The sequence below is a fragment of the Pristis pectinata genome, chromosome 32, assembly GCF_009764475.1.
Source record: "Pristis pectinata isolate sPriPec2 chromosome 32, sPriPec2.1.pri, whole genome shotgun sequence".
NCBI lineage: Eukaryota > Metazoa > Chordata > Chondrichthyes > Rhinopristiformes > Pristidae > Pristis > Pristis pectinata.
This window is the reverse complement of record NC_067436.1, coordinates 3,619,451-3,636,880: the sequence shown is the minus strand read 5'-3', so window position 1 is coordinate 3,636,880 and position 17,430 is coordinate 3,619,451. Positions and strand designations below refer to the sequence as shown.

The 17,430-nt window shown below is 42.3% G+C and overlaps 1 protein-coding gene across 19 annotated transcripts in view; it reads left to right on the top strand.

The window, feature by feature from the left end:
• herc1 (HECT and RLD domain containing E3 ubiquitin protein ligase family member 1) overlaps positions 1-17,430 on the top strand; it is a 278,704-nt gene that overhangs the window by 160,228 nt on the left and 101,046 nt on the right. For 18 of the 19 annotated variants that reach the window (XM_052042323.1, XM_052042328.1, XM_052042322.1 and 15 more), the window contains 7 exons: positions 1,238-1,410; positions 3,111-3,266; positions 5,962-6,068; positions 6,311-6,421; positions 14,734-14,910; positions 15,050-15,289; positions 16,463-16,546. In XM_052042323.1, coding sequence (XP_051898283.1) covers positions 1,238-1,410; positions 3,111-3,266; positions 5,962-6,068; positions 6,311-6,421; positions 14,734-14,910; positions 15,050-15,289; positions 16,463-16,546 — 1,048 coding nt within the window. The remainder of the gene's footprint in view (positions 1-1,237; positions 1,411-3,110; positions 3,267-5,961; positions 6,069-6,310; positions 6,422-14,733; positions 14,911-15,049; positions 15,290-16,462; positions 16,547-17,430) is intronic. The other variant, XM_052042334.1, reaches the window with a different exon arrangement.

Sequence of the window (17,430 nt, the reverse complement as noted above, 5' to 3'; positions counted from 1 at the left end):
CATTTACCTGCTATGGTTATTTGCTGTCTATGGTCTTTTGTGCTCATCCAAAAATTGCTGTTAATCAGGAAAAGTACAAACCTATCAAGTTTTAAAATATTCTCAAAATGTGCTTTGAGAATTGGCTGATGGTTTCCTACTGGACCTCCAGTGATGTTCTTCTTGCAGACTAGTCTGTATCTTCTGCATCTCACATTGAAATGTAGAAGTCAAAGAGGAGCCATTGGTCAGATGCCATCTTGTTAACCATCTGCTCTGCCTCTCAGCTCACCATTAAGTGCAGGGGTGGAGCACAGATGCACTGAATGGAGGAGTTGGTTACACATTGCACTATACTCCTCAGTTTATGTCATTTATAGCTTGCATGTATGGCCTGATTCCATTCATTTGACTTTGATTAAAAAGGCACATACAGGTAAGTGGTTTATTTTCCTGTAGAATCATAAAAATATAGTAAAATAATATATTTCTATCTAAGGTGCTTCTTAAGTACATTTATTTTTTAATGTTATAGTTTTTAAATTATTTGAAATGCTGTTTTTAAAAGGCTGTGAGTATGAGACAACTAAAGAGAGTTAAAATTGCTTTTGATATCAGCATCGCCATCATCTACAAATTTCAGCAAATCACAAAGACCCTGAAATGTTATCTCACTGCATTTTGAGGTGCCAAATGTGTGATAATCCTTCATTCAAGCTGAATTATTTACAGTTAATATTCAAAAAAGGAGTTAAGAGGAAGTTTTTTTTTGAGGTTAAATAAAGGTTGCAGGTACAGTCATTACCCTTCCAATAGAATATCGTGATTATTTAGTGAGGTACAATGCCTCTGTTAACAGCTTTGATTCAGTAGCATTCCATTCAGACATTCTCAACTCTGGGCTTGATCAGTAAATGGCAGCTGAACATGTAATGTGTCTGGAGAGAGAGGCCATTGGATGCACAGATTCTCATTCATTTTCTAGACTTGGATCTCTGTGTTTATATTGTCAGGAGTGGCAATATAGTGACGAGGGATATTTTTCCCTATCATCACTGTCCACCCCCACCCACCACGCCTACAGAGATGTATCTTCATTGGCAATTTGCCAAAGCACTGACAAGCTTGAACATTTGATCTACAATTCTGTGGCTCATAAAAGCACTGAGCAGTTAAATTATATAATGAACACCAGAATAGCTGCTTTTGCATAATTTCATTTTTACAATTATGCTTCTTTTGTGCTTTCTTCTTGTAGAACATATGCAGACAAGCTAAGCCCCAAGGTTGTTCAGTCTCTGTTAGACCTGTTATGCAGTCAGCTGAAGAATCTACTCTCTCAGGCCGGAGTGCAACTTGCACCCTTGCATGGAAACAAAGACAACAAATTAGATGAGACTGGTGAGACCGAGGATACCAAAGATTTTAAAGGTATGAAGCCTGTATAAACACAGCATATGTTAAAATTAGGGGCAGGATAGGGAAAGGGCGGTGTATATAATAACACATGGGAATTAGCCAATGGACCAATTTCACCACTCACTTTGAATTCTGCCATGGTGGCCTTTATATACTCAAAGATCTCAATACCTTTTGTATTGGTTTTGCACTGTATTTAGAAGGCTCATGCCTAGAGAATACATTGAGAGTCATAGTCACAATTGTACAGCATGGAAACAGGCCCGTTGGCACAACCCGTTCATGCCAACCAAGTTGTGTATCTGAGCTAATCCCATTTGCCTGCATTTGGCCCATATCCCTCTCAACCTTTTCTATCCATGCACCTGTCCAAATGTCTATTAAACATTGAAATTTATACCCGCCTCTACCACTTCCTCTGGCAACTCATTTCATATTCCCACCAGCCTCTGTATGGAAAAACTTGTCCCTCAGATCCTCTTTAAATCTTTCCCCTCTCACCTTCCCCTATGTGCTGTAGTTTTAGACTCCCCTAGCCTGGAAAAAAGACTGTGACAATGCTCCTCATGATTTTATAAACCTCTGTAAGGTCACCCCTTCAGCCTCCTTTGCTCCATGGAAAACAGTCCCAGCCTATCCAATTATTGTAGAGGTGCTGCCTCACAGTTCCAGTAAGCGAGATTCAATCCTGATCTCGGCTGCTGTCTGTGTTGAACTTGCACATACTCCCTGTAACCATGTGGGATTCCTCCTGGATGCTACGGTTTCTTCACACATCCCAAAGACATGGGGGTTAATAGTGGGTTAATTGGCTGCTGTAAATTGCCCCTAGGTATATAAGTGAGTGCAGAATCTGAGGGATGTCGATGAGATTGTGGGTAGAATGAAATGATATTAATCTAAGAGTGGTTGATGGTTGGCATGGACTCTGGGTTGAAGGGCCTGTTCCTGTGACTCAGTCTGATTCGGGGAGAGCCTTTATGAAAATCCCATGTTACATCAGGAGTTGGATTCGAATTTCTCACATGCAAGTTCTATGGCACTATTTTTCCTTGCTTGAGAAAAAGTAAAAGGAATGCTAAGCTGAAGATGTTGCAGATACCACCAAGCAGTGAGCAGTTTCGATTAATTGTTTTATTTCTGGGTAAACATCTCAGAGGAGTTGATCCCTAGAGCTGTGCAGCGGTCATGTTTCTTCTGTTTCTTTCCAGAATTGGATAAATATTAATTAGGTGCTGAAATTTCTGAAAATCATAGACTAGAAGCTCAGAAGGAAGCTAGTTGAAGTATTATTGCCTAGCCTGGTATTGATCTTTTAAACTGGACTTGATTGCTGTGCAGATGTTCCTCGATTTCTGAAAGGCGTGCATACTTGGAAAACATTGCGATAAATTGAAAAGGGTGCACTACATGTATTATGGGTATTTTTGTCCAAAGTATTCCTATGGGTGGAAATTGGTGTGTTATTCATTACACTGTAAAATAGATCGGTAAACTGCAGACACGTGCCAAAGAGAGAGAGTGCCTTATAGTGAACATTCATAAATCAAACATTCCTAAATCAAAGAACACCTGTAATCTTATTTTCCTGCCTTCTCCCTATAACAGATACATCTTTGATTCCCTTTCCAGGTTGTAAGCTTCCCAATAATTTCTTAAATGTACACTGAATAAAGAAAGCAGGTCATTTAACTCAAACTTTTACTTTTCAGCAATTCTTCGAAAACAACATACAGCAGAGCTGCAGCTGGGAGATTTTCTTGTTTTCCTACGTAGAGTTGTTTCTTCAAAAGCTATCCAATCAAAAATGGCCTCGCCTAAATGGACTGAAGTGCTACTTAATATTGCTGCTCAGAAATATTTTTCAGGTACGCAACTTCTAGGCTCAGTGCTCACTACACAGAAACTTAATAGCACTGGAGAATCTCTTGTGGTGTCTTGCATGGCCAGTCTGTTGGTCTGAGAATATGGTTGGGGAGTTCTGCAGACAAACTTCATTGCTGCAGCACTTTGTGCTTGAATGCTGGTAATTGCAGCTGTTATATCAGATGGCTAGCATACAAATTTCAAACTTTAGATCTTTTTAAAGAGATTATTTTGCATCCATAACAAAATGCATGTGATGTAGAAAAGATATACACAGGTCTAAGGTTTGAATTATTTCTTTAAATGTTTGCTGTTACTTATCTAACATTTAATCTGAGTTTTTTCATTCTGCTTCTGCCAATTCCTCCTAGTTAGTAAAATTAGATGATATACTGTTAAGTAATTTCATTGGCATTGTATCATGCAATTTATGTGATGGGCACTTTGTAATGTCGCTGCAGGTTGGCTAAAAACTTCTAAGATGGATTGTAACTTGTTAACTTAAAAGTAGTGTGAAAGAAAATGACTTTGAGGCAGAGTAGGAGAAATTATAATGGAGAATAAGGAAGTGATAAAAATGATAAATATTTTATGGGAGAAATTATTCTGTTTTCTGTGCTAAACCCACTGTGTTGTTATGTCTGGATGTTGAGCTCCGGTTCTGAAACCCGCTTCCATTGACTACAGTGGAATTGAATTTCAGGAGAGGAGTTCAGTGCTCATCATTACTACAACGTACATTTTATACATATTTTTATCCCTGTGTTCCTGAACAAAGATCGTTCTTGAAATTATCGGTAACCAACTGCCTATTGAGTGTGGACGAATTTCAATTCATTATCATCTGTGAATTTCCTGTGAGTTGCTAGCCAACTGTACTTGCTGCTACCCTGTCTGTCCGCATTTGGTTTATGCAGATTCTCAAGTGGCAGTTTCATCCACTAGGCTGATTTCCACCTGTGGAGACCGAGGTCTCCAACCCATAACTGGCACTAATGTGGTGTGGTGTGAACAACCCCTATCCACAGTAATGCTTTGACATCCAGTTAACTAGTTGATTAGTTTGAAAGCTTTGACTTCAATTAACCATGCTATTTAATAATTAATTTTAATAGAATTTAAAAGTTAGAAGAAATTTAAAGGATGAGTTTGAGTTGACTGTTATTTCAAAACATATAAACTACTTGAGACTTGCCTAGGCAAGTCCCCTGTGGTTAGAGGAATCAGAAAATAGGAAATATTTGAATTTTAGGAAGGTATTTGATTAAGCCACAGGCATTTGTTACACAAGATGAGGACGTCAGATTGTGGGGAATTTGTTAGCGTGGCTGCAGGAGTGGTTAACAGGCAGTGGACAGCACAAATAAACTGAGGTCATTTTTGGAATGGCTGCAAAGAGGGCAGGCAAAGGGATATAGAGACTGCCTACATGATTGGGCAATTGGTAAATTGGTTTATTGTCACGTCCTGAGGTCCAGTGAAAAACCTTGTGCATGCCATCCATACAGATTGTTTTGTCACATCAGTACATTGAGGTAGTACAAGGGAAAAGCAACAACAGAATGCAGATTGTGGTGTTACAGTTGCAGATAAAGTGCAGTGCAGGTAGACAAAAAGGTGCAAGGGCCATGACGAGGTAGATTGTGAGGTCAAGAGTCCATCTTAATATATGAGAGGTCCATTCAATAGTCATAACAGTGGGATAGAAACTGTCTTTGAGCCTGACGGTATGTGCTTTCAGGCTTTTGTATCATCTGCCTGATGGGAGGGAGAAGAAGATTATGCTGGCTGCTTTACTGAGGTAGTGAGAAGTGTAGACAGTCCATGGAGGGGAGGCTCGTTTTCATTATGTGCTGAGCTGTGTCCACAACTCTGCAGTCTCGGGTAGAGCACTTGCCATTCCAAGCTGTGATGCATCTATGAAAATTGGTGAGTGTCAACAGGGACATGCTGAAAGATGATGGATGAGATACAATGTGGGAAATGTGTAATTATTATCAAGAATGGAAAAGCGGATTATTTTTAAATTAAGGAGAGATGGGTAATTCGAGGGATTTGGGGATAGAGTGATAGAGTAATATTGATGCCCACATTCATCTAAATGGTGGAGCAGGCTCCTGTTTCTAATGAATAGCAAGTATTGTTACAAAATCAACATAGATAACTCAATTTAAGGAACTTTCCATATTGGAATTTAGTTTCACATTGCAGTATAAAGGACTTAGCATTTGAAGATTGTTCTGTACCTTGCAGTGAAAGATTTGGCATCTGACTCCCAGTCAAGTTGGTGTAGTGCTTTTGGTCTGAGTGGTTTTCCTTTTTGTTGGCATCAGTTTGCTCTTTGTTCTTGGCAAATGTCTGTATTGGGATAAGACAAAGCCCTACAGTTAATTTTTCAGGTGCTATACAAAACTAAATGGAGAATATATTTTATGAAGGTTTGCAACTTTGACTCTTCCATTAATTGTGATGACCATAGGTATTCTTTTGAAATGTTTACATATTTATAACACAGAAGGCAATCATGTGTACATTCTAATAGTCTATTAGGATTATGCAGTATACCTCAGTAAAAAGCCACCATTTGAATGTAGTTCGCGCAAAACTCTCGCTCTTCCTGAATTTATTGATGTGTGTTCCTCACATCACCAAACCGTAATATTAAATACCATGTCGATGTTGTATTTTGATGGACAGGTGTCCCACTGGCTGGCAACCTAAGAACCAGACTACTGGCCCTTCATGTTCTGGAAGCAGTGTTGCCTGCCTGTGAATCAAGTGTAGAAGATGATCAGATGATACAGGTAAAGAAGCTACTGTTAGGAATTCTGTCCTTGAAGCAGTAACAAAATTTGTTGGAAATGCTTCCAATCTTTATAATCAAGTGCTGAAAGGTCCTATATCAGCCTTTTCCTAATGCTGCCTGATCAATTAAAGCAAAAATTTGTTAATGGTTTGATTTTCTAAGTATTGAAGATTATTAGTGTGCACAATTAACTAAAGTTTGGGTACATGATGTATCCTGTGTATTGTGTTACTTTCCCAGGTCGTGGAACACCTATTCTTGCTCATCTCCAATTGCATGTGGGAGGCCCCCATTGCCCAGGCTAAACATACAATTCAAGTCAAGGAGAAGGAGCAGCAGGTGAAATTACAGGTACCAGAGCCTGTATATTCTTTTAATTATTATAAGGAACAGTGGTACTTTCCTGTTTAGCCCTGAAAAAACTAATCAATGTATTTGAAATTAGATTGAACTGATACTAAATTTCAAAATGTAAACCACTACGCGGCAAACTGGAATAGCAGTAAGGGCATAAATCTGAGGAAAGGAAATGGGATTAAATGAAAGGCTGCTGGTTGAAGTATTGGAACTGAGTATTGGGGTGGAGGGTTACAGGTATTCATTTAATGTTGGCAGCTCTATGAAATTCTAACCCTTTGAATCTCTACTATCTATGGATGCCACCCAATAGCAGATGTAAAGCCATATTAAAAGGACATTACTCGGAGATTGCAAAGTTACTCTGCTTTCAGGTTAGATTCTAAATTGACAGTATATTTACTAAAAACCAAGAGTGAGCAAATACTTTGAAGTAAAAATTGGAGAGAGGAGAATTAGTTAGCAAAATAGTGAGTAAAAACAGGATAAAATTAACTCAAAACAATATGAAATGGGATCGAAATCCCAAACCAATGTTCGTTGATTTTCATGTCTAAACAACTATTGAACTATTTAAGCATTTAACAGTTCACTTGGATTCCAATAGATTATTTATATTTTTCTGGTTTAAAGTTATTAGTAATAGAAAAGGAAAGACTTCAACTTTTGCTCCCTCTGAGCTGGATACAGTGGCCTCAATATTTACAAGGTGACCCAACTGGGAAGTCCAGAAATGTGAGAAACATAGAGGTTGTCTAGAATTTAATGGCTGGACCCCAGCTGAATGCTTGCCCTGTGTTTGCCTGCCAACAATGGCAAAGCAAACCAATTACAAAGATTGGGAGCTGATTACAAGGTGAGCTCCTATTACATGGAGGGGGTGGGGGAGACTGCAGTGGAGTGATAAGAGAATAGCAGAACACTGGTGTTGGGAAGGGAGAAGAGAAGAGTGCTGGCGCAGGAAGTTAAATGTTGTCCATGGTTGTAGAAGCTGAGGGTGGTATTTCTGCAGCTGCACCAAGTTAAATTGAGTGGCCAGGAAGAAGCACTCCTACCCCATCTAGGGTCATAGAGTCATACAGACTGGGAACAGGCTGTGAGGCCAACCATGTCCATGCTAATCAGTGGCCAACCCTCTGTATTAAACCCATCTTCCAGCACTTGGCCCATAATCTGCTATGCCTGGGCAATTCAAGTGCTCATCTGGACATCTCTTAAATACTGTCTGCGACTCTGCTCCCACCACCTCTCTCCAGTGATGCACTCTAGGTACTTGCCACTCTCTGGGTGAAAAAGATCCCCTCTAAATCTCTCACCCCTTACCCTAAATCTACGTACTCTAGTTTTGTTCACCTCTAAGGGGAAAAGATCCCGACCTATCTACATTATCGATACCCCTCATAATTTTGATCCTTGACTTTCTGACCAACAGACCACAATCAGTGGGGATAGGCAGCAATGCCTCCAGCATGATTATTTTCAACACTGGTGCCCCATAAGGCTGTGTCCTCAGCCCTCTACTCCCTGTATACTTATGACTCCATGGCCAGATTCTGCTCTAACTGCATCTACGAGTTTGGCCGTATCTCAAATGATGATGAGTCGGGATACAGGAAAGAGATAGATAGCTTAGTGACATGGTGTCATGACAACAACCTTTCCCTCAATGTCAGCGAAACAAAATAGCTGGTCATTGACTTCAGAAAAGCAGGCGGTGTAAATGCACCTGTCTACATCAATGGTGCTGAGGTTGAGAGCTTCAAGTTCATAGGAGTGAAACTCACCAATAACCTGTCCTGGTCAAATCATGTATAGGTGCCACAGCCAAGAAAGCTCACCAGCGCCTCTACTTTCTCAGGAGGCTAAAGAAATTTGGCATGTCCCCTTTGACACTCACCAATTTTTATTGATGCACCATAGAAAGCATCCTATCTGGATGGATTTTTTCCTATCTGGATTTTTTAATAGGGTTTTTATTATAAGGTTTAGTTTTTATAAGGTTTCTTTTTTATAAGTTGTTATATAAGTTTTAATGGGGAATAGTGGGGGCTGGACTGTGTAGGTGCGTGACGTCAGCAGGTAAGGCGCGGGCAGTTTAAAAAGCAAACCGGCATATCCAGCAGGCAGTGTCGGAGCAGGCAGCGGAGTGAGAGGGGGCAGAGTGGTTGGGCTTTGGCTTAAGGTGCTTAGGTGTAAAGGGGCGAGGCGAGTGAGTAGCTGGTAAGTAGGTAAAGGTAAAGTTTTATCTGTTTATAAATGTTTAAGTAGGGAAAAACTAGGGGGAAAAGAGAGAGTTAGTTCAGGTGGAGGACATGGTGGTGTGCTGCAGCTGCTTGATGTGGGAACCCGTGGACCGCAGCAAGGTCCACGATGGCCACATCTGCAGTAAGTGCTTGAAGCTGGAGGAACTTTGGCTCAAACTTGAGCTGGAGTTGCAGCTTCAAACACTGCACAGCATCAGGGAGGGGAGAGTTTTGTAGATACGTACATCAGGAGATGGTTACCCCCCCTTAGAGCAGGTACCTCTGGAGTCCAGGAAGTAGATCGAAGGGTGACTGTCAGGGGAGGGAAAAGGAAAAAGAAAACAAACAGGCAGATAGAGCAGAGGACCCCGGAGGCTGTTCCCCTCAATAACAGGTTTTCAGCTTTGGAAGCTGTTGAGGGAGATGACCTGCTGGGACCTAGCAGCAGTAGCCAGGTCTATGGCATTGGGACCAGTCCTGCTTCTCAGAAGGGAAGGGAGGGAAAGAGGAAGGCAGTAGTGATAGGGGACTCGATAGGGAAACAGACAGGAGGTTCTGTGGCAGTGAGCATGAATCCCGGATGGTATGTTGCCACCCAAGTGCCAGGGTCCGGGATGTCACTGATTGGGTCCACAGGATTCTAGAGCGGGAGGGAGAACAGCCAGAAGTCGTGGTTCATGTTGGTACCAACGACATAGGTAGAAAGAGGGATGAGGTCCTGAAAAGTGAGTTTAGGGAGCTAGGCAGAAGGCTGAAGAACAGGACCTCAAGGGTAGCAATCTCGGGATTGCTGCCAGTGCCACACGATAGTGAAGGTAGGAATAGGAGGAGATGGCAAATAAATGCATGGCTGAGAAGTTGGTGTAGGAGGGAGGGTTTTAGATTTTTGGATCATTGGGATCTCTTCTGGGGAAGGTGGGACCTATATAGAGAGCACGGGTTACACCCGGACCTGGGGGGGGGGGGGGGGGGGGGGGGGGGGTCAATATCCTTGCAGGCAGGTTTGCTAGGGCAGTTCAGGAGGGTTTAAACTAGATTGCGAGGGGGAAGGGAACCAGAGGAGTAGGTCAGAGGAAGAAGGGGATGGGGGAAGTGTCAGATCTGACAGATAGAGAGGCTCTGAGGAAGGAGAAGCTATAAAAGTAAAAGTACAGGCTATAAAAGTAGTAAGGTGGATGGGCTAAAGTGGGCAAGAAGCATCAGGAATAAGAGAGATGAACTGAGAGCTTGGATAAGTACATGGGACTACGATATTGTGGCTATTACAGAGACATGGCTGACATCAGGGCAGGAATGGATATTGAATATTCCTGGTTTTCAGTGTTTTAAAAGGGATAGGGAGGGGGGGGAGAAGAGGAGGAGGGGGGGTGATACTGGTCAGGGACACTATTACAGCTGCAGAAAGGGTAGATAATGTAGAAGGATCCTCTCTAGAGTCAATATGGGTGGAACAGGAAAGGAGCAGTTACCCTCCTGGGAGTATTCTATCCCCGGTAGCAGCAGGGATACTGAGAGCAGATTGGGAGGCAGATTTTGGAAAGATGCGAAAATAACAGGTTATTATAATGGGAGACTTCAACTTTCCAAATATTGATTGGCACCTACTTAGTGCCAAAGGTTTAGACGGGGTGGAGTTTGTTAAGTGTGTCCAGGACAGATTCTTGACACAGTATGTTGACAGGCTGACTAGAGGGAATGCCATATTTAGATCTAGTTTTAGGAAATGAACTAGGACAGGTGACAGATCCATCGGTGGGTGAGCATTTGGGGGACAGTGACCATTGCTCCATAACCTTTAGAATTGTCATGGACAGGGATAGGAGCAAAGAGGACGGGAAGATATTTAATTGGGGAAAGGCGAATTATGAGGCTATAAGGCAAGAACTTGGGAGTGTAAATTGGGATGACATTTTTGAAGGGAAATGTACTATGGAGATGTGGTCGATGTTCAGGGATCTTTTGCAGGATGTTAGGGATAAATTTGTCCCAGTGAGGCAGAGAAGGAATGGCAGGGTGAAGGAACCGTGGGTGACGAGAGAGGTGGAACAACTAGTTAGGAAGAAGAAGGCAGCATACGTAAGGTGTAAGCAGCAAGGATCGGACAGGGCTCATGAGGAATATAGAGTAGCAAGGAAGGAACTTAAGAAGGGGCTGAAGAGAGCAAGAAGGGGACATGAAAAGGCTTTGGCGAGCAGGGTTAAGGAGAACCCCAAGGCTCTTTTCTCGTACATGAAGAGCAGAAGGATGGCTAGAGTAAAGGTAGGTCCGATTAAAGACAAGGTGGGAGGATGTGCCTGGAAGCTGTGGAAGTGGATGAGGTTCTCAATGAATACTTCTCTTCAGTATTCACCAAGGAGAGGGGTCTTGATGATGCTCAGGACAGTGTTGGTAAGGGTAATGTTCTAGAGTATGTGGATATTAAGAGAGAGGATGTGTTGGAGATGTTAGAAATATTAGGACAGATAAGTCCCCCGCGGCCTGACGGAATATTCCCCAGGCTGCTTCGTGAGGCGAGGGAGAAGATTGCTGAACAGTTGGTTAGGATCTCTGAGTCCTCGTTGTCCACGAGGATGGTACCAGGAGGATTTGGAGGTGGCGAATGTTGTCCCCTTATTCAAAAAAGGTAGTAGGGATAGTCCAGGGAACTACAGACCAGTGAGCCTTACGTCTGTGGTGGGTAAGCTGTTAGAAAGGATTCTAAGAGATAAGATCTATGAGCATTTAGAGAATCATGGACTGATTAGGGACAGCCAGCATGGCTTTGTGAAGGGAAGATCTTGCCTCACAAGCCTGATAGGGTTCTTTGAGGAGGTGACCAGGAAGATTGATGAGGGTAGTGCAGTGGAGGTGCTCTACATGGATTTTAGTAAGGCGTTTGATAAGGTTCCACATGGTAGGCTTCTTCAGAAGGTCAGAGGGCATGGGATCCAGGGAGGCTTGGCCGTGTGGATTCAGAATTGGCTTGCCTGTAGAAAGCAGAGGGTTGTGGTGGAGGGAGTGCATTCGGATTGGAGGGCTGTGACTAGTGGTGTCCCACAGGGATCGGTTCTGGGACCTCTACTTTTTGTGATATTTATTAATGACTTGGATGAGGGGGTGGAAGGGTGGGTTAGCAAGTTTGCTGATGACACAAAGATCGGTGGTGTTGTGGATAGTGTGGAGGGCTGTCGAAGCTTACAGAGGGATATTGATAGGATGCAGAGCTGGGCTGACAAGTGGCAGATGGAGTTCAATCCAGAGAAGTGTGAGGTTGTACACTTTGGAAGGACAAGGTGGAGTACAAGGTAAATGGCAGGATTCTGGGTAGTGTGGAGGAGCAGAGGGATCTGGGGGTTCATATCCGCAGATCACTGAAAGTCGCCTCACAGGTAGATAGGATAGTTAAGAAAGCTTATGGGATGTTAGCTTTCATAAGTCATGGGATCGAGTTTAAGAGCTGTGAAGTAATGATGCAGCTTTACAAAACTCTGGTTAGGCCACACTTAGAGTATTGTGTCCAGTTCTGGTTGCCTCATTATAGGAAGGATGTGGAGGCGTTGGAAAGGGTGCAGAGGAGATATACCAGGATGCTGCCTGGATTAAAGAGTATGCATTATGCGGCGAGACGAAAGGAGCTAGGGCTTTACTCATTGGAGGAGGAGGATGATGAGGGGAGACATGATAGAGGTATACAAGATACTAAGAGGAACAGATAGAGTGGACAGCCAGTGCCTCTTTCTCAGGGCACCAATGCTCAATACAAGAGGGCATGGCTTTAAGGTAATGGGTGGGAAGTTCAAAGGAGATGTCAGAGGGAGGTTTTTCACCCAGAGTGGTTGGTGCATGGAATGCGCTGCCTGGGGTGGTGGTGGAGGCTGATACATTGGTCAAGTTCAAGAGATTGTTAGATAAGCATATGGAGGAATTTAAGATAGAGGGAGATGTGGGAGGAAGGGGTTAGATAGTTTTAGGTGTGGTTTGAAGAGTGGCACAACATGGTGGGCTGAAGGACCTGTATTGTGCTGTATTGTTCTATGATTCTATGGATGCATCACAGCTTGGTATGGCAACTGCTCTGCTCAGGATCACAAGAAACTGCAGAGAGTTGTGGACACAGCCCAGTGCATCACGGAAACCAGCCTCCCCTCCATGGACTCTGTCTATACTTCTTGCTGCCTTGGTGAAGCAGCCATAATCAAAGACCCCACCCACCTAGGTCATTCTCTCTTCTCCCCTCTCCCATCAGGCAGAAGATACAGGAGCCTGAGGGCACATGCCACCAGGCTCAAGGACAGCTTCTATTACCACTGTGATAAGACTATTGAACGGTTCCCTTATGCGATGAGATGGACTCTTGACCTCACAATCTACCTTGTTTGACCTTGCACCTTATTATCTACCTGCAATTCACATCCCTTTATCTGTGACGTTTACTCTGTATTCTGTTATTGTGTTTATCCTATACTACCTCAATGTACTCTGTACACCCTCAATGCACTGTGTAATGAATTGATCTGTACAAACAGTATGCAAGACAAGTTTTTCACTGTACTTCGGTACAAGTGACAATAATATACCAATACCTCTCTTAACCTCCTCCACTCTACGGAAACGGAAACAGACCCAGTCTCTCCTCTTAACTCAAATGCTTTAAACCATCATCCCCAGCTACATCCTGGTGAATTTCCTCTGCACCCTCTCCTGTGCTATCACATTCTTCCTATAGTGTGGTGACCAGAACTGCACACATTACTCTAGCTGAGGTCTGACCAATGTTTTATAAAGTTGGAGCATAACCTCCCTGCTCTTGTATTTAACGTCCCAACTAATGATGGCCAGTATCTCATTAAGCAGCCTTAACCACAGTATCTGTCTGTGCTGCCACCTTCAAGGATCTTTGGACTTGCACACCAAATTCCCTCTGTTCTTCAATACTCCCTAGGACCTTGCTATTCACGGTGTATGTCCTAGCCTCATTAGTGCTGCCAAGATACATCACCTCACTTATCTGGATTAAACTCCATCTATCATTTCTCACACCTTGATATCAGCCTGTAGCTTGACTACTCTCCACACTGTCAATAACTCCGCCAATCGTTGTGTCATCTGCAAACTTGCTGATCGTGCCACTTGCATCCAGATCCAAATCATTGTCTTAGAAACAGTGAGGCCCTCAGCATTGATCCCTGCGGGACACCACTGGTTGCAGGTATCCAATCACAAAACAGCCCTTTACCATCACCCTCTGTCTCCTATTGCCAAACCAATTTTTGATCCAATTTGCCAACTTGTTCTGGATCCCATGGGCTCTAACCTTTTGGACACTGTCCCACGTGGGACCTTGTTGAAATCCTTGCTGAAGTCCCTGTAAACCACATCTATTGCACTGTCTTTGTCAATGCACTTTGTTACCTCCTGAAAAAAAAATTCAAACAGATTGGTCAGACGAGATCTGCCCTTGGCAAAGCCATACTGGCTATTTCTGACTCATCCCAACCTTTCTGAGTGATCATTAATCCTGTCTGCCCCTCAGAATCTTTTTCCAACAGCTTCTCTACTATTCACGTTAGGCTCGTGGGTCTGCAATTATCAGGCTTTTCCAAGAGGGGGGACCACATTTGCCATCCTCCAGTCATTTAGTACCTCACTTGTGACCAGTGAAGATCTAAAAATCTCACCCAGAGCTTCAGCAGAGATGGTGCTGGAATAGCACTTGCCTGCTGACTACCCTTTTACCATACCCTGTGAAACTTTGTCTATAAGTTTTCAATCCAAAGTGATCATAACATCTGAGGTGGGGTCACATATAAATATTATAATTACTACAGACACTTTTGTCAAAAACAAGTATTTTAAGTAACCCTAAAGCACAGTCAGTTAAACATGAATTAGTTGTCATTGAGGCAGGCTGTTTTCCACATTTTGGCATTTAACCACTGCCCCTCTTCCATCTGCCCTCGGAGTTAAAATTTTCCCCTAAGTGTTAGATTAACTTGAATTATATAAATTTGTTGCCAGGGTATACATGATGTACAATTGTACTTTACTGTGACAGAATGAATTTTTTTCATTGAACTATAATAGAAGCAGGGAGAAGTAGAAGAAGAAGATGAAAATCTTCCCATCCAGGAGGTTTCCTTTGATCCTGAGAAAACCCAGTGTTGTGTGGTAGAGAATGGCCAAGTTCTGACCCATGGGAGTGGTGGAAAGGGCTATGGTCTAGCGTCAACTGGAATTGCTTCTGGATGCTATCAGTGGAAGGTATACCTACATTAAGTGCAGAATCTGTAAAATATTTAATAGCAGATAGTTTTGGATTCTATCTCTATTTAAATGAGTGAATTTCATTCTTTTTAACATGTATTTCTGAAATTTCACATATTCCAAATTTCTTTTCCAGTTTTATTTAGTGAAAGAAAATAGAGGTAATGAAGGCACATGTGTTGGAGTATCTCGCTGGCCTGTGCATGATTTCAACCATAGGACTACCTCAGACATGTGGCTCTACAGGGCTTACAGTGGTAACCTTTACCACAATGGTGAACAGACACTGACTCTCTTCAGCTTTACTCAAGGAGACTACATAACATGTGTCCTAGACATGGAGGCCAAAACAATTTCATTTGGGAAAAATGGGGAGGTAAGCACTCTATAAATGTTTTTGGTGGATGTAAACTCAAAAATTAGTTCATGCCAATAAAAGCAATACATTGTAAAGTTTCCCCAAAGTTCAAACATTTGCAAAGGTGGATTAACTTTTATATTTCTATACTTTAAAAAAAATAAAAACATTTAAAATATTGGCAGGAATAGGCCATTTGACCCTTCAAGCCTGTTCTGCCATTCAGTGCGATCATGGCTAATCATCTAACTCAATATTGTGTTCAGCTTTCTTCCCATATCCCTTCAGCTCTCTAGCCCTTAAGGTTTCAACTGCTCTCTGTGGTAGAAAATTCCACAGCTTCACCACTTTCTTAGAAAACAAATTTCTCCTCATCTCAGTCTTAAATCTTTAATCTGCCATGACCCTTCATCCTAGACTCCCTGGCCTTCAAGATGTCCTTCCTGTTAAAAAGTCTGTAGGTTTCTTTGAGATCCCCTTCAGTCTTCTAAACTCCAGCGAATATAAGGCTAATTAATCCAATTTGTCTTCACAAGTCAGTTCTGCTTTCCCAGGAATCTGTTTTGTGCTGAGATCTTAATAACCTGTCATAATTTATAAAGTACACTCGTCAGTTGCAGGTCTTGTATTCCCAATTTATTGACCAGGTAGGATGATTTCCAGGAATTTCTCTTGAATCCACTCTGCCAACTGAGCTTTCACCAGTGGAACTTGGATTTATCCATCTAGCAGTGATGCTTGTTCATTTGTCTCTCTCCTGGATAAACGGTCTTTTTTTCATCTATTTAGGTTGTAGAACAGGTTGGTATATTTATGTTGAAGCAGGAGGCATTGAGGCAAAGGACAAGGAGTATTTCCATGCATTAGTGATACTGAGATTGCTTACTGTTGGCTACAGCTGGAATGAATTATCAGTTGACATGCACGCTTTATATTTTGCACATACTGCACTTCAAAATAAAGGTCTACAGAGCTGAAAATTCCAATAATGTTCAGACTGCTGGTAACTTCTGTGCAGGTGTATATATAGGCATCATGTCAGTCTGGACGTTACTGCCATCTAATTATTTAACATGTACCAGTTCTGCTCAAAATTGCTTATGAAAAAATGTCCAAAATTTTGCTATTCTCATGAAAGTTTTACCTTAGCAGCTTTTCTTAATTAACTAACTCATTTTCTTTCCTTTTTAGGAGCCTAAGCTAGCTTTTGAAGATGTTGATGCAGCAGAACTGTACCCTTGTGTCATGTTCTATAGCAGTAATCCTGGTGAAAAGGTAAAGGGATTTTATCCACAGATCTCCTGTGGTGTTTCTCACAATAAATCAAACAAGAAGCTGTATTTTAGAATGATAGGAAAAGTGGTCCATGAAGTTGGGAATTTTAACCACCAAAATGGTGATTGTTTTGGGGTCAGGTCGGTTAAGATGTTAAAACGTCATATCTGGGCCCAAGCCACCCACTTCTAGCTTTCTTCTTCTTGCATGGCCCCTCAGGATCAGTAGTGCAAGAAAATAAGAGCAGGAGTGGACCATCAGGCCCTTCGAGCCTGCCCTGCCATTCATGGCTGATCTGTGGTGGCCTCAACTCTTCTGTGTCATTTCTCCAAAATTTTCTACTCCTTGATCTATCAAATATTTATCCACTTACACTATAAATACTTCTAATGATCCAGCTTCTCACCACCCTGTGCAAGAAGAAATTTCTATGTACGTCAGTTTTAAATGGCCGCCCCCTTATCTAGTAGTTATGTCCTCTTGCTTATGACTCTCCCACTGGTGAAACATCTCAACATCAACCCTGTCAGGCCCCCTTAAGATCTTGTATGTTTGAATAAGGTCACCCCTCATTCTTCTAAACTCCAAGAATAACTTGCTTCCACTCCAGCTCTGTAGGTTCTGAGATGACTGACAGTAATGTGGCACTGACAGAAATGGCCACTGGTGGGGCAGAAGGTGCTTGATGGGGTGGAGAGATGGGTTGTTTAGAAGGTGGTACACTCCTTCAGCTGTTTATGCTGGGATTTTGCGCACTGCCGACGCATGGATTCAGGGTTCTTGGTTCCATCCCAAATGCTCCTCCTCTAATTTGAACTGTTGTGAGCCAGAGATTCCATAAGAGACTGTGGGAATGTTGAACTTTTCTGAGGAGGCTTTCATAA